This window comes from Paramacrobiotus metropolitanus, unplaced genomic scaffold (genome assembly GCF_019649055.1).
Source record: "Paramacrobiotus metropolitanus isolate TYO unplaced genomic scaffold, Prichtersi_v1.0 Parri_scaffold0000003, whole genome shotgun sequence".
Lineage (NCBI taxonomy): Eukaryota > Metazoa > Tardigrada > Eutardigrada > Parachela > Macrobiotidae > Paramacrobiotus > Paramacrobiotus metropolitanus.
In genome coordinates, this window is record NW_026570223.1 from 3,342,326 (window position 1) to 3,366,018 (window position 23,693).

The 23,693-nt window shown below is 42.9% G+C and overlaps 4 protein-coding genes across 8 annotated transcripts; 1 reads left to right on the forward strand and 3 right to left on the reverse strand.

Annotated features, from left to right (window-relative positions):
• Positions 1-898: 898 nt before the first annotated feature.
• On the reverse strand, positions 899-5,030 carry LOC129595672 (uncharacterized). Its single transcript, XM_055492755.1, has 4 exons — positions 3,843-5,030; positions 2,657-3,455; positions 1,936-2,328; positions 899-1,774 (listed from the first exon to the last, which is right to left on the reverse strand). The coding sequence occupies exons 1-4, from the start codon at positions 3,990-3,992 to the stop codon at positions 990-992; spliced, it is 2,127 nt and encodes a 708-aa protein (XP_055348730.1). The 5' UTR covers positions 3,993-5,030; the 3' UTR covers positions 899-989.
• A 225-nt stretch (positions 5,031-5,255) lies between these two features.
• Positions 5,256-7,536, reverse strand: LOC129594700 (splicing regulator SDE2-like). The gene is made up of 6 exons (XM_055491478.1): positions 7,081-7,536; positions 6,876-6,981; positions 6,613-6,724; positions 6,297-6,478; positions 5,789-5,969; positions 5,256-5,715 (listed from the first exon to the last, which is right to left on the reverse strand). The coding sequence occupies exons 1-6, from the start codon at positions 7,246-7,248 to the stop codon at positions 5,679-5,681; spliced, it is 786 nt and encodes a 261-aa protein (XP_055347453.1). The 5' UTR covers positions 7,249-7,536; the 3' UTR covers positions 5,256-5,678.
• A 120-nt stretch (positions 7,537-7,656) lies between these two features.
• Positions 7,657-11,294, forward strand: LOC129594691 (programmed cell death protein 4-like). The gene is made up of 2 exons (XM_055491466.1): positions 7,657-8,370; positions 9,902-11,294. Exons 1-2 carry the CDS (start codon positions 7,900-7,902, stop codon positions 10,925-10,927), a joined length of 1,497 nt encoding a protein of 498 aa, XP_055347441.1. The 5' UTR covers positions 7,657-7,899; the 3' UTR covers positions 10,928-11,294.
• A 65-nt stretch (positions 11,295-11,359) lies between these two features.
• LOC129594732 (ABC-type organic anion transporter ABCA8B-like) lies at positions 11,360-23,343 on the reverse strand. 5 transcript variants are annotated; one of them, XM_055491550.1, is made up of 19 exons: positions 23,023-23,343; positions 22,736-22,871; positions 19,968-20,193; positions 17,938-18,343; positions 17,682-17,827; positions 16,965-17,537; positions 16,705-16,855; positions 15,172-16,638; positions 14,931-15,055; positions 14,312-14,759; positions 14,078-14,238; positions 13,742-13,942; positions 13,471-13,599; positions 13,236-13,383; positions 13,112-13,161; positions 12,842-13,035; positions 12,710-12,785; positions 12,069-12,531; positions 11,360-12,011 (listed from the first exon to the last, which is right to left on the reverse strand). In XM_055491550.1, exons 2-19 carry the CDS (start codon positions 22,738-22,740, stop codon positions 11,824-11,826), a joined length of 5,157 nt encoding a protein of 1,718 aa, XP_055347525.1. In that variant the 5' UTR covers positions 22,741-22,871; positions 23,023-23,343; the 3' UTR covers positions 11,360-11,823. The 5 variants fall into 5 exon arrangements, with proteins under 5 accessions (XP_055347525.1, XP_055347517.1, XP_055347512.1 ...); XM_055491542.1 differs by having other exon boundaries at positions 13,471-13,677; positions 23,174-23,339; XM_055491537.1 differs by having other exon boundaries at positions 13,471-13,677; positions 23,170-23,339.
• Between the last annotated feature and the right edge of the window lie 350 nt (positions 23,344-23,693).

The window sequence follows — 23,693 nt, forward strand, 5'->3', positions numbered from 1 at the left end:
GGAGATCTTATGGAGTCGCTGGCCAGTTTAATTAAACACAAACTACTCGTAATTTTTGAAAGAAACGTTATCTGAGAACCGGCCGGGTAAATAATAAGAAACAGTTATTCTATTCCACGTAATAAATTTTTTATTTCATTATAATCAACTTGTGATCGTGACACTTCTTGGGCTTGGGCACGGGCTTTTCTGTCCATATATATCCAATATATGATGATTCATTATAATTACTTGAATTGACCCTGTAGGAGGATGGGGTAAGTGGGATACGCCGTTGTCGTCAAAACCGTTCTATAATTATTTGTCGAATTTGATATGAAATTCCGCTTCATGGCACGTGCGTAAGTAGCGAGTCGAGACGGTGACCTATGGGAATAGCTAAGCAGTCGTACTATGCTGGCGCCAAACACGATAAAACGGCAAATCGACAAAATTGCATTAATATTTTATAATGCAGCAGAACAGAATTTAAAAGAACGAAATTCCTGATTAATATGTAAGCAACGACGCGGTACACTTATAAAGCGGAGCTGTGTTGCATAATTAATTTGGACAGAAGCAAGAAATCACATTATCATTGATCACACGCATAAACCCCTATTATTTATTGAGCCTTGACCTTTCGGTATGTTGTTCGCGGATATGCATGTAAGCCCTTTTTACATAACCCTGGCGTGGGCAGAAAACCGTGTACCTGGATGAAGGCATTTATCTGCTGCGCACTTTTCACAAGCCGCTATCGGCCATGAATATTATGTGATGTGTGAAGACTGCAGTTCATGTGACGATTTCCTGCAATTGCTCTAATTCCACGTCCCGATTGTATTGTCAACCGATACGATGTATCCTTAATCCGGCCAGGCCGTGTGAAAATCGCACACACGCATTACAGTCACCAAAGGAGCACAATTTATTAAACAAAACCCAAATATGCCATTGATTTTTTGAGTCCAGCTCAAAAATATTTACTATAATTTTTACAAATCACTTCACTCGTGACGGGCGGTTAAAATGGGCGGTGACCAGCACGTGGTGGCTTGGATAAATTCACCCACATTCCGTTTGGCACCGCCCGCCCGCCGCACCGGCAGAGCGGCCAACCCGATGACCTTTTCCCCATAGCGTCGCAACCGGAAGCAGACAAAGACGGTTACCAGAACGGAGAGAATTAGCATGGCCATTAGCAAGGTTAGACCGGCAGTGAAGCTGGCCACCGTGATACAGATAGCGTTGGTCGCCGCGGCGGCCACCTCCTGGGGACCGGTTTTAATATTATCCGACTGGATGTCATGCGAGGCAATCACCTTAAACTTCCCATCGAGATTGATCTGGCCATCGTCCTGCACGATTTTGGCTTCGCGGTGGGGCTTCCGTGAGTGCGCCTCCGCTTTCCGGGTTGAACTGGATGCCGCAAATGATGATGATTCCGTGGGCAGTGTGGATGTCGTAGTGGTGACAACGACCGTCAGTGTTGTGCTATTGTCACTGGTGATATTTTCCACATCACGCTTTCGTCGGTAGGGATCCAGAGTCGGTCCAGGACCGGCGCCGGGCGGTGGTGGTGGGCCTTTGCTCTTACTAGGTACATCCACATTATTAATGTCCGATGTCGCAGCCACCGCGGTGTCCACTCCGATCACGTGATCGGTGTCATAGGATCCCTGGTACGGTGGTGCACCGGGCGGCGCGGGCGGTATATCCGGCACATAGGGACCGGGACCGAATTGCGACAGATCGACTCTCTGTGCCGTGGGATTGACGCTGGAATAGGCGCCTGGAGCAATAATAATTTTGCGAGAATCACATCGTCTAACCGGAAGCATTATGCGCAGCTTTGTAATATACGTCACCCCGTAGTCATGTTTCTTTTAACGAAATGCATTAATATTTCTCGGATGATGGGTGTATAAACCCCTAACATATAATGTTACTAACCTCCGGCGCCATAATCCGGCGGTGCAGCATATCCGGGCTCATTCTGGTAATCACCGCGTGGCTTCTCATAACCGCCGCCGCCACCACCATAATCCCCGGGACAGCCACCTTGACATTTGCCCAAGCACACCTGAATATTGCATTTAATGCCCACTTCATAGCGATCGGGGAATTTGAAGGCCTGGAAGTAGGCATAGGCTACCACGGTGGCTTGCTGACCGTAGTCTCGCACTTTACGGAAAGGACTCATTATCTTATCGCGCACTACGCAACCGTAGTAGTCGGTCAGCTGGACACGCCCACCGTAGCCATCCGTGGCGAAACAGTCTTTCACCGACATATCGAATTTACCCTCGTAATCACGAATGCCAATAACCACCGTCAATGGATCGCCTGCACAAGACAGTAGTTATTACCCATTTTTCATCGACGCAGACGGTTTAACAAATTATGAAAGACGCGTGCGGTATAATCATAAATAATTTCTGCGGCTACGCCTCAAAAACGAGTCTCAACCAGCCCTTAAGTAAAACCACGTTAATAATTTCCTCCTTGAAAATTTAATGAAGAGATGCAAATCATAAAATTAATACTAAAAGACAAAGGTCACCCAAACGCCGGTGCACATCCTTGCTGCGCAATAAAAGGTCATAGGGTAATTACAATATTTACCGTATATGAGGTATCAGGCGGGCGCTGACTTCACCCCCTCGGGACTTACCTACTTTGACGATCCCATACACCTCTTCCGCCCACGGACCTTTGCCCTTCTGAATCTGTATCCAGGATTCTATATTGTCACCGTTGAACCGGTACAGCACCGGATCCAAATTGCCGACATTATACGGCCGCACCGCTACTGACTTATCATAATAGGCATTCCATTCGCAGCGGATAGTCTTGGCCAGATCCCAGACTTCCTGGATGTACTCATCAAACTGTATAATAATGGTATTCTCATAGTAGGAATCCTTATAATCCTTGGCGTGATCCTCCCCCGTTGTGCCGCAGTAGTCCACGGGGACAGTGAAATCATATATCCGCCCGTAACTCTTCCCCGCCACATACCGGCAATCGGGCGAATTGAAGAATCCCTTACTGAAGATGATCCCGTTGAAGGGTTTGTTGAATTCAATATGGACATGCATGCCGCGTTTATCACATTTCACATCAAAATACGTTATCAGCGGCATGTAGGCTTTGGAGTAGTCGCCGCCACCGCCACCACTGTCCTCCTGGTATTGCCGGCCTTCCGGTCCCCAGCCGCGTGCCACTGAGGGGGAGTAGCCGCTGGCAGCGGATGCGAGGTCACCGGATGTATTGGTGTATTCGAACGTGGGAATGGTGTTGTCGAAGTCATTTATCGAGGATGTGGCATTCCACGCGGATAGACTTCCGCTCTGTACCATATCGGGATTGGGCAATAATGCCATGAAGGAATAATTGTCGTATTTGAGCTTGGGTCGGTCCCATATGGCATTGTTGTCGGATGCGGGGGGTGACAAGTCGGCCAACGCGTGCTGCAAATTACATCTGGCCGGTTATATACCAAAAATCAATAATCGTGTTACCGTAATATATTTAGGAATTTTCAACTATCGAAAATTCTATTACATCTAATTCTCAAATAAATGGAGTCTCCCAATTCCAAATAATTTTTTTTCAAGCTGTACATATTTATACGATATTTTTTATATGCATTACACATCAATGTATTTCGATCTTCCCACATTATCTTTCTTGTTTAATAGGTGCAGTAACAATTTTTAGCGCTTAACAAGACAGAAAAAGTAAAAATATGAGAGCCCGAATGCAAAGATTTATCCCACAATTAACTTCCTTAAAGGAAACCATTTGGCACCTATTACCGGGAAATAATTGCTATCCAGCACCTCGCTTCCACTTACAGTGATAAATAAATCCAGAGCAACCCATGCTATAATCCACATGGTTTTTCCAGCTAGTCCGGCGCATAAGCGCCGTGAACCGTGATAATTGTCCACAATGTGTGCACGGCGTTGGCAATTGGATATTTGAATATGTGTAACGAAGTGCATTAACCAACCTAACAATTGCGTTTGGTGGCCGGGCGGTGTCTTGTATAGCGGCAGCACTTTTCTTAAACTGTTTACCGCATTTAAAACATGACTCTGCTTCCGCGCGCGCGCAGCAAATTAGCTTAGTTTACTCCTCAAGCCTCTGCTCATCAAACGCGGTGAGCAGGCAAGTATAACAGAACGCGAGCGCTTGAAAGGAGGCCCCAGTATAATTAATTATATACACATCTTCATCTATTGTTCTCCATGGCTGCTCATTAAAAACCGAAGGGTAACGGCTAGTAGTAGCAAGAAAAAGGATATGATCTCACTGCAACCCCGCCCATATTACATGAGCTCGTTTTTCTTAATTCGAGTTGGTGCGGTGAGAATGTTTTCGAAAGAGAGAAATTCAGGCTGATCTACTTGTTACATTTAGACCGTAATATCTATGTTTCAGTGTCAGCAGGACCGGTCTAATCGTTAAATTTTTGAAAATTGCAGTGGGCGACAAGGATTTTCGTCACGCAGCTAATGTGTCATGCGGTGAAACTGAAAAAAACCTGTGAAAGTATTGCATTAATATTCATATTTTTGCAAATGCACGCGTGACGGAAGCCACTGCATACTGCGGATGCTTACATATTTTTAACGGGGTATATGCTACTGGTAACCTTTCTCATGGGGGATTGTTTCCAGTTACAAAAGAAATCTGATCCCCTTCTTGTTCATAAAACCCTAAAGAGAAATAGAAAAAATACGAAGAATGACAATGCCGTGATGCCCATTACTGCGAATCTTGCGACGATAATGTTATTAAATTTAGAATCTAAAGGTTGCAGTGTTCTTCCGTTCAGGTGCGTCAGTGAGCTGTGTGCATAAAATTATGTACCCAATGCGATCTTACAATTTCATTTGAACCGAACAGTCGTAAGAAATGCAGGCAGCATGAGCAAGCTACGTAGATCAAAAACAAAACCATGCGGAGCGGAAGCAAAACGGCGCAGTTTTCAATTTTCAGCGCAATAGCCACGAGGCCCACGACTCGATTCCTTTGAATAGATCCTCCCACCTCTTAAATGTCATATACATGTAGCAATTACGCTACCAAAAATAGAAACAAATTCACAAAAAAGGTCTAAAGGCACCACTTTGTTGGACGTTTTTCCTGAAAAACGTTTCGAAAACGCCGACATGATGCGAAATTTATTTGAAACTACGTCATCGGGTTTATTGATAAAGCTGGGTCAAAATTATTCTATAATTAGGATGGTTAACAGCAGTCTAAACGGGATGTTTACTCACAAAATACAGAGGATGTCACATCAACTCAACCAAAAATGATCGGATATAGCTTATATCTCCTTTAGTTTATTCGCTCTAAGCACTTGCAAAGATAATATTCGCAGATAGTAGCAGGTACTTACATTTTTACATTTCGAAGCATATCGTACAATTTCCATAATTCTGTTATACAGCAAAAATCGATGAGATAACTTTCCCAAATAACAGACAATCCGGTTGGAATACATACAGTATACAGCAAGTTTTTGCAAAACAACAGCGCAATGGTACTCACCCATACGCTAAACACCGAAAGAATCAATAGCATCAAATCCAATTAACCTCTATGTGGGAATATGGCTGCGCATCTGCCCAGGGATCGCAATCTGTTAAATAACTGGACGCGTTGCTTTTCCTCAGAATTCACTCTTCGTCACTACTTTCATCATCCACTCCAAGCCTATGAAATAACTCACGGCTACAGCCACTCACGAACACTATCAAAAGGCCAAAAATGATGGAATAGTTCTTACCAGCCTTTCATTTTCTTTGAACCCATATTCTTTTCCAATGGATCAACATGTTTGCGCTTCTTGTCCACGGGTACCGAGGGCAGAGGATGATGCTCTTCCACGATTACCGTCGACTGCATATGTGTATCACCGGCAGACGTAGATGCCACCACGGCTGATGTTGATGCAATGGTTTTGTTTCCTGTTGAAAAACATTAATGTAAAAGGCACACATCAAATATCACCTGACACAGATCTATCGTAGCGCAGCAATCCATAAAAACAGGAATAAACATGAGGAAAACTCAAGGTGTAACATTATAAAAACAACGCAGATTTTCACATGTAAACATAAAATTTACCAGTACATCGAACTTCGAAAACGAGTTAACGTTAGCGTATATTACAGTAAGCCAATTGCGCAACTGGTCCGGTACAGCGGTAACTCATTTTTTAAAAAATTCGTTATACTGTGCCAATAAAATTAACTGTATTTTTAAAAAACATAATGTTTTAAGAATGAGTTTACCTTCTTCCACGGCACTAAACACCATGTCAGGGATGCGCGAGCGTTCCGCTTCGTAATTTGGATCGTGGAAGGTATGCTTTGGTTTATCCGTTAAGGCGCTCTTTAGCTTCTGAATCTTCTCCTCCTTCTTGCGTTTCTTATCTTTCTCCTTTTCCGCCTGCTTCTCGACTATCTCTTTCACTCTGAAACGAATTATTTTTAATTCCTGCTTCTTGTTATTAATGAGTACCAAAACTTATGAAACACCAATCTCAATTCCGATTTCGCCACAGATTTCATAAAATCATGTCAAGCAACAGATTTGGACGAAACTCACTTCTGCTCTGCTTTAACGTTCCGCAGTCGTCGACCGCTCAGATCTCGACATGCATCTTGGTTGCGGTTCTTGCTGATCTGTGAACCGAAGGATCGAAGCAAAGATCCAAAACCTGAAAAATAACTTCGGTTAGGGCTTACTCTTTACATCGTAAAAAACTGCTAATCAAGTTAGATATTACACGAAAATTGTCGCAAGAAACAATTTGAAAGTTCCGATTTATTGGAAAACTGCAAATTATTTATTACATACTTTTGACTTACCTCCTTTTCCGCCTAGAACGCGCAAATGTAGCGCATACTGGGTATTGTTGACCAGCGGATCATCTTCGCACACGGGTTTCCCACTTTGGGTAATATAGAAATAGTCCTAAAATCGAGCAAAGGTTATCATTACAGACAAAACACCTGATCTTGAGAAACTGTCGATTCCAACGCTGTGCGTGTAACAGATTTGACGATGTCTTACCTGAACGTCTGGATGCAGAAAACGAGATTTTAAACCACCAACTGAGTTCTCAGCCAGATCATACTGGCAGGAAACGCAGATATTACGCGGTAATGTGTCCAGCACTTCGTTATGAAGGAAAACAGTCAAATCTTCTGACATTTCCGTAACGAGAGACACGGTCAACATCAATAATTTCTGGATAAACACTAAACAGCTACGAGTACTCTAGGCTACCAGCCTAGTAGTCGTCAGGAGCTCGTCACCACGAGAAATCCCAACAAATCAGCGAACGGAAGATTCCTTTAAATGAGGCACACCACAAGTTAAACTTGGAACTTCCAATTGCAGCTTACAACTTAGTGAACTGATTAATTTTACACAAAATTATTAACATAGATTCTTTAAAAATCCTCGAGGAATAGTTCCAATAGCAACAAACTTCTTCGAATAAATCCCAAATTGCAACATGTGTCATGCCATAGCGCAACATAAAATGCCGTAATGTGCATTTTACAGAGCAGAGTGGGTATCCACCTTTGCTGCACGTAGGGTGTTGTACTGTTTATGTGTGCATGCGTCAGCTGCGTTTGCGGTCTGATTTCAAGAATTTTCGTTTGTTTTGCCTTGAAATTCACAGCCATTGTTACAGCATTTCTATCCACGAGTGTTCCAGCACGATTCATTCGCTTTCCCTGAACCCAGCTCGCCGTTATCAGTCCATTACAGCTCCCCTGTCACGCTCTCTGTCTGGAGTAACTGCTCTGCCATCAGTTCCGTGCAACGTGTCCAAGTTAGTCTGCAAAATTGCCCGAGTAATCCACGTCCCGCTGCCGAACCATGTCGACGACTGCTGGCAACTCCAAACGCACGACCTACTCCAAGCAGAAGAGCGCTGAGGAGGTGGAGGTGGACGAGCTCATCCAGCAGCTGGAAGTAACGCCCACGGTGACGCCTGCTGCTGCCGAGGGAACAGCGGAGACTGTCCAGGATGAGACCATGCAGACCGAACAGCAGCGAAGTACTCCGCAGAAGCACGGCAAACGCCATCTAATCGGTAAAGTCGCAGCACCCGGTGTTGAACGCCCGGGCAGTAAGCCTGTCTTTGTCAATGCCAAGAAAGAGGCAGCTGTCACGAAGAACAGCCGTAAACCGCGCAACGGTCTGGGACGGGGCTTGCCCAAGAAAGGAGGCGCAGGGGGGAAAGGTGTCTGGGGGAAACTTGGCGATGAGATGATTGACTACGAGGAGGAAATGGAGCAGGAGCCCGGAGATGCCATTGACGATTATGATAAAATGCAGATGCAAAAGGTACGTCTTTACTCGTATTTTTGCTCCGTGCAGCATGTGCAGAATCGAATTTCAAAACATTAGAAAAATCGATAAGTTTATTTGTTGCGCTCTGTAGCGAAGGTCAATACTCACTTTTCAATAGCGTAACATTGTTGGTATTCTGCCGGGTGTGGATGTGCGCATTTCCCTGTACACTGCTATGGGTATGTTAGTTAGTACAGGGTCTGGCAAACATTGCTGTGTTTGTTGAAAGTGACCAAGCTGCGGTGTCAGTTTTTCATTGCGATCTGTCATTTGTGTGCATAATTTTTAATGTGTAGTGAGATTAAGTACACTTAAACTGGTTTGCTCAGTTTTTGTTAATGCACGGAAATGTGTTGTCAATACTTCGCGGCCATGAAATTTCATGTTGCGATTTTAATGTGCTGGTGCGTTCGTTACGTTTTGAAGATAGCTGAAGTCTTGCGACTTTTAGTCACCACCTGGCACCTGGACGTCGCGCAATCTGTGCGGCACTGTGCGGTTTAAAGTGTTCCTTTTTGTACTTCATGGTATTTCATGCATAATGCTGTGTAAAGCGTAATGTGCAATATCTGGTTGCTGGTCGTGCGACAATGAATTTTGGATAGCGGTGCATTGCCGGAAAATTGAGGGTTTTTAGCAGTACGTAAAACTGTTGTGCTTTAAATTAAATTAAAATGTTAATAACGACTTATTATAACGTTATCATTGATGAAACATTTACGTGAAGTATCACAGTTACTCTAGGTTTCGCTTGCTAGAGTTTAGGAATTTGTTTCGTGTCTACTCGTATTGACCCTGACTCAACAGCAGTTGGGGCGCAAAGGTAGCCAGCACTTGCCGGTTATGTTTTTGGCAGACACTCGAGTAAAACTACCCAGTTTTTAATATTCTTGTTTACCTCGTTTTTGGGCGCCAAATGTCACGTGAGTGTTAATGCCGTCTTCCCGATAAAAATCGTACTTTAACCGGGAAAATGTATCGGTAATTGCTATCGGCCTTTTTTTAGGTTATTTGTCGAATAATTTTCTTTCCTAGTGCGGTGGTACATCGCGTTTTGCAGTCGAATGTCTGCACTTTCTCTTTGGTGCGGGCCAGATTGTTATCATTTGCAACCGTGAGCGGAGAAGTGTACGAAGGTTTTCTGGTTGCATGCCAGACTTCGGAAAAAGTTTAACCTGGTTTCTAGATTACCCATTTCATCGGTAAACAAATATTTAACCGACGCCGCGGTTGCCACTCAGGTGCATTTGATTGTTTGTCTTGATTTATGTTTAAATTTCGGCATTATGGCACAGCCGTTTTTCTGTAACTATGCTTGGGAGACTGTTCACACCCCTTTGTACTGTTGTGAAAACAAGTGTAGAAAACGGGGTTTGAGGAAACCGGTTAATTGCGCAGGGCTGTTGGCTGTTCCGAAGTTGCCCAGAGCAAAAACATTTGTGGTCGGTAGATTGTGAAGTCTTCCCATGTGCTCTTTAATGATGCAGTAACAGAGATTTGACTCATTGCGGTTATAATATTGCAGGATGAAATTACAAAGCCGGAGCAACTGCGGGCAGCTTTAGTGCCGATTTTGGATGAATATTATAATCATGGGAAAAGTGCCGAGTTCATACGATCTCTGGAATCACGTTCCATTAAGCCAGCTATTATCCACATGATCGCTTACTATGCCGTGGTTATTTCCATGGATAAGAAGGCCTTTGAACGCGAAATGACTTCCACATTGTTGGCAGATCTGTACGATCATGGGCTGACGGAGGAGCACTACGAATTGGCGTTCGATCAGATTTTAAGCGAGCTGGCGGATCTCGTGATCGACTGCCCCGAAGCTTTGGATTTCACGGCGAATTTTATCGCCCGGTGTATTGCAGATGACTGTCTGGCACCCAAGTTCATTGAGAGCCGTATGGAGAAGCACGAGGACAAGGAGACCGTGACGGCTAAGACGTTGTCGAAGGCTGGTGTATTGATTAATATCAAGCACGGTCTGGTACGTCTGGACAATGTCTGGGGTGTTTCCGGTGGAACGCGACCCGTGAAGCATCTGATTAAGAAGATGCACTCAATTCTGCACGAATACGTGGAGAGTTCGGGAGATGTGAACGAGGCACTGCGCTGCCTGGAGGAACTGCAGGTGCCGCATTTTAACCATGAATTCGTCTACGAGGCCATTCTGATGGTCATGGAGGACGGAAAGAATCGGGCGTTCGAACTGATTCTTAAGCTGTTGAAAGAGGCTGCGCAGGAGAACATATTGACTGTGGATCAGTTGAATACGGGATTTCAGCGTATTTTCGACGATCTAGCCGATATTGTGCTAGATGTTCCGTCCGCCTACTCGACGACGGAGAAGTTTATCGGGCAGTGCCAGCACGATGGGATCATTTCGGCGGAAATGGCCAAAAAGTTTCCGGCTCGCGGCCGAAAACGCTTCGTCTCGGAGAATGACGGGGGACGCCTTAAGGACGACGTGTTGAACGACGAATTCCGCCAGCGTGTGGAAAGTAATCCGACTCACAAGGAGGAGGATGAGGATGCAGAGAAGTAGTCGGAGGTCTCCTGTATCAGGGGATTATTGTCGGTTTTCATGCTAAATATTGTACCTAAATTCTTACATAAGCCGCCAAGCGGTGCATATCCGTCATATCGTTCTTGATTGTTATGTTAATTGTCATATCCAGTTGGGACTGAGTTTTTTTCTACTGATGCACTGTGTATTCATACAGAATCCAATATAAGATATATTGTTAGTGCTGTAATTGTCAGGCTTATGTACTTTTTTTGCTTTCTCTCTTTGTAATTAGGTTTCATTCTGGCAAAATTTTGATGGGCAGCCTAGTGATTTTAACAGTTGGTGCATTTCGGTGTAACTTGTAGGTAGACCCGAGAAATATTTCAAAAACGAACTCTAACGATGTCGTTATTTCGTTTGTCCACAAATTAATTACTACATTCGTATCACACAGTTCAATCGCGCAAACATCCATGGTTTTAATGCACGATATGCATCGATGGATGCCTCTATAATCGGTAACATTATTTTCAACAATCACATTCTCCAACCGGAAGTACAGAAATATCAAGACAGTGAAAATACAAAATCCTGCTCAGTAACAAGAAACAACAACTAGAGTTGGTGAACTAGACACAAAATTACACAAATAAAAAAATACGTTTGTGCTATTTACCGTTCAAGCTATCTGTATGATGATCGTGAATACTCCAGCATATGTACACACATCACGACTCCGTAATTCGGTAATCGTGTAGGGATTCCCGACTGGGAAACTATACGACAGAGATGTAAGGGAAGCGAGCATTCGGCAATCAGATCATAGAAAAACGATTCCAAGTATCATAATCATGGTATCTGCGACTACATTCTCCACTTTTCGCACCGCCCTATCGAGATCGGCCCCCGCAAGCAGCTCCTTGTCTGCCGCGTTATACGGCTACGCCTAACGCAGAATGCCTCCGGTGACCGTGCCCGCTGGACTGAACCGTGACTCCAGCGCATTGCATGTTCGAATCACACATAGCCACAGCGTCTTGCATTTTCGCGAAGTGAAGGAACACCTGCTCAATGGTGGACTGGCTGAAGCTGTATTCTTCTAATTCTAGACTTCTTTTCACTATAAACAAGAAAGCATTGTCAAAATTAAATATAATTCATCACTTTTTCAGCTTACTGTGCTCTAGTTCCCGCATCACCCGTCCCAACGATGTCACGGCGCGATTTTCAACAGCAAACACCAGTCGCCCATACAAATCCTCCTCCAAGTGACAACGTTGCGGGAATAACTTGCTGACGGCGTCTTTAACCCGCTCGGATCTGGTTTTCACATCATCCGAGCTGACATCCGCCGGCAGACTCAACTTCACCTCCAGCAGATATCCGGATCCGAATTTATTTTTCAAATGCTGCGATGACCCGATGCATTTCAGCTCGCCTTGGACAAGAATACCAATGCGATCGCAGAGAGCATCGGCCTCTTCCATGGAATGTGTCGTCAAGATGGCTCCGCGCGTGTTGCAGAAACTGTTCTGTATCATACCCCACAAATGCCGTTTACTCTGCGGATCCATGCCGGTCGATGGCTCATCCAGCATCACCACCGGCGGATTTCCAATCATACTGATTGTGAATGTCAACTGAAAAAGCGAATATATTTTCAGTTTTCACTAACACTTCGCGGCTTCTTACAAATTTCAAAACTGCAAAAATTCACCATCCGAGACATACCCTTTGCCATTTTCAACAATAATAATTATAAAAATATGTAAACGGAAGAACCACATTAAATATGCATCGGTCCTTGTATTTTCTTACCTTTCGCTTTGTACCTCCACTTAATGCGCTGGATTTTTTATCCATATGTTCTTTTATATCCAGACCATTCGCGAACCTGAAAAATTCTGTATTTCTCATAATGCCCTTTTCAGCGCCAAGCAAACAACGTACCATTCAATATCTTCGGTTCTGCGCTCTTTATGCAAATCCGCTAGTATGGTGAATAGTTCTAGGTGTTCTCTCATAGTCAGTTCATCCCACAAAGTGTCAATTTGTGGGCAGGATCCCATTTCCTCGATGGCCTGTTGCGTTTGGACGTGTATGTCGAACCCATTCACGTGCACATCACCCGCGGTCGGCGTCACCTAAACGCAATGGACGGTCATAACTTTCTCGGCTTTTGCAAACGACTGAATAAGTACAAGTACACTAGTCACATACTTCTCCGGAAACCATAGATAAAGTTGTTGTCTTTCCAGCACCGTTAGGACCTAAGTAATGCACACAAATAATCAGAAACACTATTCAGCATACCACTACAAACCGTATTCCACAAAAATGGTACCTAATAAGCCGAAAATTTCTCCCCGGGGTACGTCGATCGTAACACAGTTCACAGCAATCTTTTTTGTGGCGGGTGTTCGTCTTCGCCATCCGTGCCGTGAATCGCGCTGAGAGAATTCCTTCCGCAACCCACGCATTATTACCGTATGCTGTAAATATCAGCGATAACATAATGACGACGAACGCGATTAAAAAAATACGTAATACAAAATCTAATTACAATAACGCGTTCGTACCTTAGAGTCTTGTATGGGCTTAATTGCAGCTACTCGGTCAGCCTCGGCCAGGACGTCCTCATCCTGATGAGCCGTTTTGAGCTCAATAATACGTTTCGAAAGTTTTCCGTAAAACCGGAATCCCACAAACTGCAAAAACGACTGATTGAAAAATCTGGCCTCCAAGACGCCCAGCAGCAACGTGAAGACGAATATATGTATGAAATTCTGCAAAAACAAGAGTCAGCGTTATCCACAACACGCCCAAAACTATTACTGTATAAGAACATACCGCAATCATCACAATTGGTATATTGCTCTGCCAGAGCGTGACCGGTTCCGTTTTTGGAGGTTTTCCAATAAGGTAGTGCAGGCCGCCAAATATTCCGTATGGAGGAAATATACATGCAAAAATGCGATGCAGATGGTCCGCCGTTGTTTCCTTGTTAAATAATCCAAGCAAAAACACCGTCATGTACATCAAATATGCCACCTGTGAAAGGCCAACAGAAAATCAATAGTAAAAACTGTACGTATTTTTCCAAAAACTGTACAGACGGTAAAAACACATTGTTGTCGATATTTTCGACAACATTAAACGATGTAGAATACGAAGTAGCAAATTCACCTGACTCATTACGAAAGGAAGCACAACCGTTGCCGATATGAGCCTTGAGAACATGAAGGAAGCGCAGTAACTGAATACCACCGATGCGCCAGAGTAAAAAACGAAAATTAAGCCGAAGTACAGCATCTTTGACGCCGGAACAACCTCCGTGACAATTTCCCCTGAAAAATTATCACCGTAATCAGATTAAACAGCTCTTGATTTTGTTGCCCCGCCAAAATTTTTCCTACTTACTACTGTTATTACTAAAGGCCGGCATGCCAAAATCCACCTTCTCGGTCATGGCTTTGATCCCAAACGCATAAATCATGCTGACTATGATGGTAAACGATATCCAGTACTGTGCCAGATGGACCGTCAAAGCACTGATCCAATACAACCAAAAGGAGCATCCCTTCATACGGATCTGACTGCGCGCCTTAATCAGTCGGTCACGACATACATCCATCCCAAAAACACTGGGTATTAGCGCCAGTGCTAATCCAATTAGCGTCGGTCCAATAAGTGACGCATCAAACGGCGGGGTCTCAATCGTAGACTGGTTTGGCAGTGGATGCGGCCGAAAGTGGAAATGCTCAGCGGTGCCGGTCAGAGCTTGGAACATGGCGCTTAGCAAACGGTTGGTGAGGTACGGTATAACGTGGGTCGCTGTGGAATTGTAGGCAATTGCAGCTGCCCGAACCTGCAGACGCAAGCAACGACACGTACAGTAACTAAAGGGTCAAAAGCGCGTTGTATCACTTGTGACAGTACGAGTACTGTGACCAAAAATCCCATAACGTCTCTTGCCAGATTTCGGACAACGACAGAAGATTCAAGTAGCACAAAATAATGCGAGAACAACAAAGCATACCGCGCCAGAAGAAGCCACGTCTTTCATGATATATCCTCCAGAAAGAAACTGCCCAGACACCAAATCATCGTAACGTTTCACCGATACAGGTGCCAGCCCGGATGTCAACTTCTCCAGATGTTTGCCTAAAACGATATTAGCAAATGCAAACGCTAAAGCTAAACGCTAAACCAGAAATGCCGCACCAAAAAATGGTATCAGTATTTTAAGTACGTTATAAATTAAAAGTTTTTTTGCCTACCCGTGTCATTACTCATAAAAAATCCCCCTTTAAAATCTTCAACAGAATTCAACACGTGCCCAATTTCTTCCCCCGATAAAGATCCCTCCACAGGCGAACGTGAGGAGATTGCCTGTGACGCCAGAAATATACCGCCAAGCGTTAACATGGAGAGTATTGGTATCACCAGCTGATACACAACGGCATAAGCCGACCGGCACATGAGCAACGCCCGCACTTTACAAAGCGCTACCAGTTTGCGGACAGCCGGAACCGTTCCTTTCTTGGGCGGATAAATTCGCGAGCAGTCTTTCAAATCAATTTCACGCTGCCGGTCTGCCACCATTCTGCTCTTAAACACATTCAAATCGAGCTTTTCACCGTGAGACTCGTCGGCCAGCCGAAGAAAAATCTCCTCCAGCGTTGTCAGCGAGATCCCGAATGTTCCAATCTTCAATTTCGACTTATCTTTCTCCATTTCCTCAAAAAGTCTGCCGTATTCTCCCATATCTCTCTTCGGTAGAACATAACACAGCTCACCAGCATGTGAGCGCGTTCTTTCGGCACCGCGAATAAATCTCGCCACAAACGCGTCAATGACGCCTTCATTGTGATCTTTCTCTACCGTCATTGTCAAATAGTATCCCGATCCAAATCGATTCTTCAAGAACAGGGACGAACCAGCACACCGCAGTTTCCCACGGGACATAATCAGTTTCCGATCGGCCAGTACATCGGCTTCCTGCATGGATTGAGTGGCCACAATAATGCAGCGACCAGCACGGAATCCTCGAATTAAATCCCAGAGAAATCTCTGATTATATATGTCCACACCGGAAGACGGTTCATCCAAAATCAGCACCTTTGGCCGGCCAATGACAGCTATGGCAATGGATAGACGGCGTTTCTGACCTCCACTCAAATTCTTCGCCAAAACGTTCGCTTGATCCTTGATGTCAATCTCGTCCATGATTTTCATGCACTGTTCTTCAGCCTCGTGGCGAGAAAATCCTTTCAATCGGGCGAAAAATACCAGGTGCTCCTGTATGGTGAAATCTTCGAATAGCATATTATGCTGCGGGCAATAGCCGATGAGTTTCCTAGCGTTAATCATATCCGCCGCCATACTCATATCGCTCCCGTAAACTGTAGCGCAGCCGGATGTCGGCTGCAGCATCCCGGTGATCATGTTCATCATGGTTGATTTCCCAGCACCGTTGTGACCCAAAACAGCAACAATCTCGCCTTCGTACATTTCAAAGTTGAAATTATCAACAGCGGCCACTTGCTTCTTTCCCGGGAAAATTTTTGTTAATCCATTCAAAACCACAGCTCGCTTTGACCGCAGATGGTTAGGCACTCGATCCACATCCCCACTTTCAAATAATTCGTCCATATCGACCGAAGAATTAGCGCATCCTTTCCGTGACGACCGCCAGTAGGACGGCTTCAGGAAGAAAAACACGCTTTCGGCTGGAGAATCACCATCTACACAAACAATTTCGTCAAACATAAAAAATAATCTGTAGCAAAAATTCTAACTTGTCAACTTACTGCGCGTGATTTTTCCAATGTAAACTGCCAGAAGGCTGTAAATAAACGTATCCAACCATAGCATTCCGACAGCATGGGCGACGTTAAAGCCAGCTTCTTTGTAGGCATTCCCGAAATTCACACCATCGTCAAAAGCTTCCGCTTTCGCAATCTACAAACATGGGCGTGAAGGGTATACAAAACATACAATATATCGACGTTCATTTTAAATTTTGGTCACATCTGTTTTCGTGAAAGTTTACTGAATTTCGCCAACTTACCCGCGAAAAACACATATAAAACGAGGATGACGGGAGAAGTGCGAGGAGAAATTTTGCATAGTCCGGGATGTTCCTTGCCAGATCTTCTAACATCGCCAACACGAAAAGAATTAATTCCACCAGGTAAAGTACCATCGCAGCGGTTAACGGCTTGCGAAACAGCGGGGCCAGACACAGGCCAATGGCGATCAAAGAGTTGATAAGACCAATACATGCCAACAGCATCAAGAAAAAGTTGCTCCGCGGCCACACATTGAAGAACATGGCCATTAGTAACATAATAGTAGACACCACCGTCATGAGAAATTCATATATAATCACCCAGCTCAACCAGTACACCGTGGGTCGCAAGCCCATAATTTTCATATTTTCAATGTGCTTCTTTTCGCGCTCTGTCACCACATATATCACCAAGAAAATGACGTATAATCCAAGAATATTCAGCACTTGTGTGGCCGGAAGAGCGCGCATCATTGCTTCACCAGTGTCATACAGACGCACTTCTGCGTCGGGAAGCATAACGGAGCTCATTAAAGGCAACGGCAGCGCGTTACCAGACACATTCAACTTCATCTGAAAGTGGCAAATTTTTTCATAAAACAAAATGTTAAATGTTATTTTTTTCATAAAACAAAATGATAGATGTTCCAGAAGTCAAAAGACAATTACATAACAATCAGTATCAACTTCTATCAAGCTACGTAGCCAATCTCTTACCCGCATATATGCCGTTGAGATGACAGTTTGTATTAAAGAGAATCCGAGTTTAGCATACGAATTAGTCCGACACGATGAAGGATTAACGGGACCGAAAGCAGTAGACGCATTGTAATTACGTGGCGTGCATTCCCCAAGATTTGGATCTACCGGGAAAATTGCTATTTAATTTACACCCCAGAGTATTCATAATCAAGCGTGTACCTACGACACATTATTACTCATAAGTCGTACGTAAGTACCAAGATTCGCTAACCTGTTCTGTCAAAATAATACGGAGGACTTGTTTTTGGCATTATATCCCACTCCGGTCTTATAGCGTAGCTCAACGTATTCAAGTTCGAATCGTCAAAAATGATGGCAACTATCCCCGGTTTAAATTTTCCCGCTTTATAATCCACCAGAAGGGCATCTTGAGATTCATAGGAAAGAACGTTCAATTCCCTTACAGATTTACTCGCGTAATCTTTGAAAATGCGCATCAGTTGGTCTGTTTTGGAATTATGGGGAGCATAGGCGAGCTCTAGCTCGTTTCCAAAATGGAAGGTAAACGGTTCTTCCGAAAATTTCGGGATCGGAGGAAGCACAACGATGCTGCGTTTATCCACGACATATCCAATCAAGCCGAAAATTGCCACAAAGCATAGTGGTATTAAAATTTCCTAAAATCAAATGCACCAAAATTATCTAACTGCCCTGCCGGTTAAAACATCACCCTACTACATCCAATTTTACTTATTAAGGTAAGTAAAATTATGAATCTACAAAAACAGTTACTATTATAACCGTGTGGAGTAACAAGTCAGCAGCTCTACTATCTTGTAATAAGGAATGTACTTTCCATTAACGAGTAGTCATATATACAGTACTCAATTCCGGACTGGCAATTCTAATTTCTATTTCTTTTAATTTGTTGTGATGTTCAAGACGGCACCGATATGATGAGAACGGATTCAAATAGAAAGTATTCCTCGTCAGCTCAAAGGAACAACTGCGACTTCCCATTCCTGTGCCGTGTTCAGAATTCCCGTCAAGAAAAACTGAGCACCAAAATTACCGTATTAACGCAGTACCGTAGCGGCTTAAAATCAGCTTCGATGTAAAAGCTGGTCCAACCGTCCAAGATCCTTGAATACGTAAGCGTGAATAACGAAAACCGTCCATTCTGAGCGGATCGTTCTAGGAATGCGCGCGGCGAATCCGCCAAAACGTAAAATGTGATTAAAAAAAAGAAACACCACTTATTTGATTAATGCCATCCATCCATGGCATTAATCAAATAAGTGGTGTTTCTTTGATTGGCAACTTTACAAAACATGTGAAATGCAGTGAAAGAACTGTGTTTGTGAACTGAAACGCATGCTTTAACGTTTTTTGGGTAAGATACTGAAAAATACAAGTAATCGTAAGTATTTATTTTAATCTACTGGAAACGAAAGCTTTCATTCTGCCTAATTCTGCTGCCCTCGCAAAAATTATGAATTAAATAATAGCTTCCAACACCCATTCTTTTTAAACTTTCATTCGGTCATGCTTTAAACAGTCAAAGTGATCCTGGCAATATCGGTTTACGCCATCGCTTAAATTTATTGCAAAAACATGCAACATTTGCACACAGTGAGTTATTTTCTCCTGCGCCATGGCTCATCAAAATAAAAAAAAACTAGACCAGGTAAGGAATTATAAATATCTAAACGATTTGAACGCCTTGTTTACATTCCTTCGTTCGAAAGCAAGGTGTTCGCATCGATTGCATGCCACCAACAATCAAGGACGTCCTACCCATGTGAGTAACACTAAAATCGATTACCCACGACATTATTTTGGTGAACAGTGAATACTCTTCCGACGAGCAAGCTGTTACCAATCGATTCTTGCTTAACACACACAAATTCTGCAGCAGCTAACGATTTACAGATACGAGTAGAGGACAATTGCACCGGCTAATGCTATTACTAATTTTCTTCGTCATAAAAATTTTTTCCATAAAATACACGAAAAACAATTCGAAAGGAAATTTAAAACATTAAGTATAACATTACGCATTTCACTTCTATTATTTTTATTTCACAGCTAGAACTCACTAAAATAGTGACTTATTTAACGCGATTCATAAATTCTCGTAGGTACAAGTACCGTACATACACTGCAGTCATACAATACAGTATACTGTATACTCGTATAGACCACACTACTGGTACCATCCAAACATCAATACCCAAAAGTGACAAAACATGCACCTGCCACAGCCATTCCATTTATAATTTATTACTAGTAATAACGTACCAGTGACATGAGTTTTGGATTTTTTCTTTTCAGTAACAGATTCCGGCGTAGCATCACCCCCAACTGCCCCATGAAGGACGAATGCGGGGATGGCGGATCCCTTGACTGGTCGCTTCCCGAGCTAGCGGCCATACTTCTCTGCGCCGTAAGCAAAGGCCTTCGGGATTCGGCAGATGCCGTTGATCCAGACACTTGTTGATCGTATTTTTTCTGTTGTGGAGTAGACCTATAATTTGCATTTGCATTAGACATCAACCGATTTTACGAAGAAGCAGTCGGCAGTTGTGTCCTTTCCAAAAACAGCAACCTACAATTCAGTACTTAACTACAGATTTTATGCCAAGCAGCTACTTCAAGAATGAAAAATGGCCACAAAAATATTTTCAAAAGAAGTTGTCGAGACAGTGTATTACTCACTCAGAATTTCCATTAGTAACTGAAGCTGCAGCTCATATAAATTTTGACAACACGCAAGGTCTTGCACACTGTACAGTGTTGACTCAAGCATCTATGTTAGTGGATCAACTCTCGCGGTCGTATGTGCGGCCACCATGTGGCTATCCCGATGGATCCAACTCTTGCCAGGTTGGTGCGTGCTTATCGCATCATCCACTCCTATCAACTGTATTGGTACCACAACACGCAGCTCGAGTGCTACCCTAGTCTGCTTAGTGAAACCACATCACATTTGCATAAATACGTGTATGCCAGACAGTCACCTCACAAGTTTCAGCTTGTGAGGTAGTTTCGTTTCGTTTCGCTATAAATGCAGTTTGGTTTTCACGTAGCATGTCAAGTTATGGACTCAAGCTCGAATATGACCTAGATTATTGACTAAATTTAAAGGTACTATGGAAAATGAAATTGAAACGATCCAAAGAAGCGCTCGCGGCGTGATCTTTTTGTTATTTTATATTTCGTGATCTTTTTGTTATTTCACAGAGTTATTACCAAGGGTCTTTTAATTTAGTGCATGCTGTTTCAAGTTCCTTGTGCGTAGCGATGGATGTCCTAAAATTATGTTTCTTATAAAAAAAAGTACAGATCAAGTCGGACTAATCGTATACTACGTATAGTAAAATAAAAAATGCAACACATATACTACAGCAATACAACAAAATTTATTAATTACTGTTAATCGGAAAATCAACACAGTTCGCAACTCACATCAGCTAAACATTTATTGTACTGTATTAAATTATCCGAAAAGATTAAATATTACAGAAAGAGGAAATCTTCCCAAATGTGGTATGTAACTGTAAGTACAGTACTTCTACTGGACGGTGCTTAACTACTGTAATTATCCCGTGGAATCATGCAAAAGGAGTCTAATGTGCTACCCTAGAGTAGATTTTCTATTGCGCTAGCTAGCAAACACCGGAAAAGCAAAACGCATAACTGCCTTAGGTGCCGAAAAAAAAATTAAATAAGCAGCAAATGTAATTCACGTCGATTAACGGGATGGATTACGGGTTGGGTACTATGCCGCATGCAGCTGACGTCCATCCAAAGTCAAATCAGATTTAGTCCATCCCTGCATAAAACTATGGTGCATCTTGATTTTTGCAGTAGCAAAACATGCACGTTGCTGTCGTTGCACACAGAACACAGCCAATAAGTGGCGTTACTGCAAAAAATACAAGGTTCACATAAGCATAAATTACTTAATTTGGGGACCCAGGACACAAAATGTCATAACTCATATTCGCACTTCTTAATAAGCACAGATGAAAAAGATGAACCGACCAGGTAAAAATATCTCACATTATGCAGATGTACAATAGCGTACAATACAATTGTATACGCTCAAATCGTATAAAGTACCATTGCCGCTACGATCAGCTGATACTTTTGCAACACGACAACGATAAGACACCTTGTCAACAACAACGCACTCCGTATGAGCCTCACACAACTAAAACTGCCCCAAAACTACACAAATTCGACACAAAACACTATGCAAACAAATCTGTAACTCAATGCGTGTCGCGAAAAATGCTTAATTTCAATGCAAAGCCATAGCGTTCCAATAAATTACCAATTACTAGAATTATGTGACAAATATCACAGTGAGTTCACATACCGCCAGCAACTACAGAAATAATAAATCAGAAGTTTAGCTATTAGCACCTACTGTACGTAAGTATACCGTATCACAATCACATGACAATGCTCTCGAATCGTGATGCGACCACTGTATGACGGCAAAAGTTGTAAAATTTTTACCTAACTGGATTGGTTCGTATCGAAAATTCCATTCAGAAATTCTAAGTAAAAAATCTACCGAATAACACTTATTTAATTAAATTTTTTACTCAAAATCCATTTGTACCATCTACAGATACACGTAAGTACCAGAAACGAATTCGTCTGTTTAATAAAAACTTTAAGGTATGAACACGTCTCGACTCAAGAGGACTAAAATACAGTATCTCATCGTCATTTATACACTCATGATAGGTGTTCAGTTACAGATTTCGAAGCCAAAAAAACTGAAGAAATTCTGACGTTCGTTTAATTCATATATATATGAAATACTGAGTAAAAGCAGAAATCTGATGCGACCGTATCAAATTTACTGGAAGTCGGAAACAATCATATGCGCAAGCGGCAACGGAAATACTGTGTCGAACGTCATCACGATATCGCTCATAATCGTAAATTATGATTTACCAATCTTCTGTCTTACAGCTATGGTATGCTCTGTCTACACTTTAACAGCTCCATATAACCGGAATTTCTCGTTCAGAATTCATGGTTACGCTTACTGCATTTTTGCAGGCTAACGTGTTGCTTGCAATATAAAGTCCTCGACGATAGTCCACCAAGTCTATCAATTCCAGTCCACGGTTTCATCGATTCCCGCCTTCTTCAGAAACTTCCAGAAATTTTGTTTCCATAACCCTGCAACATTATCCAACGGTTCATAGTGGTCGTACCAAAGAAACGCCAAAACAAGATCTTATCGTTCCCAGGAGGAGATCGGGGGACCCGATGGCGAACGCTTGATAAAATGCACACTCGCGGTCGTACGCTTGCAGATCCACTTACTTACAATTGTCAAATTCGATGCAGCGGAGAAATGTACCGTTATCAACGGTGCGATCAAGTGAACAAGTGGAGCTTTTTTACAAAGCTTAATACGATTAATGCAAGTATAATTGTAACGAACCTTTTAAAGATTACAATGGTAAGTACTTACTTACAACTTATTTCGCGTACAAAACAAGTGGATAGGGAATAACGGGACTACCATTCCATCACGCATAACTACACTCGTGCATGGGAGACGCCACAACATAGCGTAAAATCATCGTAGAGCGACGTAGACTGGAGACGAGCCCATTCACAACCATGACAAACCGTGATAAAATGACATCATCTGCGGACACAGCATAGGCAAAAGTGAGCCAGCCATGTTATTACACATCTTGTGAGGGCACGATGACTCATGGAAATCGAAAGATGTATCTTTGATAAACAGAACAAGCGTTAAAAATTGTGATTTGGTCGGATTGTTTCTGGTTCCTTTATAATTGTTTTGCTCATAAAAATAGTAGACGTATTTGTAACTAAAGTCAAGGCAGGGCCATTCTGGAAGAACCAGAAATTTTATGCCGATTTATGGATGACTGGATGTGAAGTTGTGAACACTGTAATTATTGTTCAGTACGATTGTACGAGTACTATTGTCAAAAATTTACACAGTATTATAATTATTATAAT